The sequence below is a fragment of the Octopus bimaculoides genome, chromosome 19, assembly GCF_001194135.2.
Source record: "Octopus bimaculoides isolate UCB-OBI-ISO-001 chromosome 19, ASM119413v2, whole genome shotgun sequence".
In the NCBI taxonomy this organism is placed as follows: Eukaryota; Metazoa; Mollusca; class Cephalopoda; order Octopoda; family Octopodidae; genus Octopus; species Octopus bimaculoides.
The window spans coordinates 37,422,428-37,424,153 of record NC_068999.1 but is presented as its reverse complement, the minus strand read 5'-3'; the positions used below and the strand labels follow the sequence as shown (position 1 = coordinate 37,424,153).

The 1,726-nt window shown below is 36.0% G+C and overlaps 2 protein-coding genes across 8 annotated transcripts in view; one reads left to right on the top strand and one right to left on the bottom strand.

The window, feature by feature from the left end:
• LOC106867251 (uncharacterized) overlaps nucleotides 1–1,726 on the top strand; it is a 435,591-nt gene that overhangs the window by 282,995 nt on the left and 150,870 nt on the right. The window lies entirely within an intron of this gene.
• Nucleotides 1–1,726, bottom strand: part of LOC106867252 (ankyrin repeat domain-containing protein 39) — a 24,892-nt gene that overhangs the window by 4,050 nt on the left and 19,116 nt on the right. Inside the window, exon 2 of the mRNA XM_014912064.2 lies at nucleotides 245–451. Coding sequence (XP_014767550.1) covers nucleotides 245–451 — 207 coding nt within the window. The remainder of the gene's footprint in view (nucleotides 1–244; nucleotides 452–1,726) is intronic.

The following is a 1,726-nucleotide window of genomic DNA, read 5'->3' as shown; positions in this document are numbered from 1 at the left end:
ATTTCAGGCCTTGTACCTAGGTAGAAAAGAATTACCTCAATATTTGCCAAGTCTTGCTGATAGAGTCATTGAGTAAAAGCCTAGTTGGCACAGAATATCAGAATGTATGTTTGAGAAAATATTACACAGAGATGACATCTGCATGAAAAACTAATAGCTAAGATGGTGTTAATCTCTATCTAATAAGCAGAGAATTATAATTATAGAGTCAATTAAAAGAAACCATTAATCATTGTTCATTTACCTTATGCAAAGCAGTCCTTCCATCAGCATCACATTTAAAAGGGTCAGCACCTTTGTCAAGGAGAAACTTGACAACAGAGCTGTGTCCACTGTAAGCAGCTCGATGCAATGGAGTGGCCAGGCCACTAGCTGTTGTGCAGTTAACATTGGCACCATGCTCTACAAGCAACTTACAGATCTCCAAGTGTCCACTGCGACTTGCATAATGCTGCAAATACAGAAAGGTAATAATGACAATTGCATATGACTGCAACATCAAGTTCCTACTTTTTGTGTTAGATGCATGAGAGGAAGACAGAGAGGGAAAGGCAGATGGAAAGTAAGAAAGCAAATTCTAAGAAATGTAAAGCTGAATAACAGTGGAAGCTAAATAATCAAGTAATATATTACTGGCTTGATGACTGTGTGGGTGCTGGTGCCATGTAAAAAGCACCCAGCAGGCTCCGTAATGTAACTGGTAATAGAAAAGACATCAAGTCATTGAAACTATGCCAGAATAGGCAATAAAGCCTGCTGTGACTCATGGCCAGCTCCAGTCAAAACTGTCCAACCCATGCCAGCATGGAAAACAGACATTTAATGATGATATGTATGTGTGTGTGTGTGCGTATATATATATATATATATATATATATATTCAATCGCAGAATAATGCTAATATAGCCTGAACAGGATAAACTACCCCTATTTTGCAGAGAAAAGTGTAGGTGACTAGCTGTGGACTTGAACTCACATCCCCGAGATTACATGTCACGATGCTTTGACCGATTAAGCTAAACTACCCACTACAAATTCCTCTGCAAATTAAGATATATAAATCTCGCTTTATGAGACGCTCTCATATGTTAAATTCAAATTACGACAACTTTAACTTTCTAAGACATCTCAACGCTTCTAAAAAAAAAAGAAAAAAAAAACATTGTTTGTTTATTTACGTTTGTTGTAATTTGAATTTTTATATATATATATATATATACACATATCATTATCATCATCATCACTGGGATCATCACTTAACATTCATTTTCCATGCTGGCATGGGTTGGGCTTTACCATTTATCCATAACCAACTCTACTCTTGAAGGTTTTGCTTCAACATGGCCTCTATCTACCATCTCAATTATTAGATGGATGCATGCATGTGTGCATGTGTCTACATTCAGAGACAGACAGACAGACAGATATAGACATTTGACTGTGTCCTTGTTGGATCTCCACCTTCAAGAGGAGAGTTGCTTATATCAAACCATGCCATTGACTTGTACTGAATGACCTCAAAACGATAAAAGGCAAAGTTCACTTTAAAGGATGAGAACTAAGAAGATAAAGGGACAGAAACAAAATACCACAAGGCATTTTGGTCAGGTTCTAATCCTGTCATATATATATATATATAGAGAGAGAGAGAGAGGGAGATTCTAGTATATTCATTTATTATTATTATTGATGATAATAATAATAGTAAAAGAAATCATAATTATCA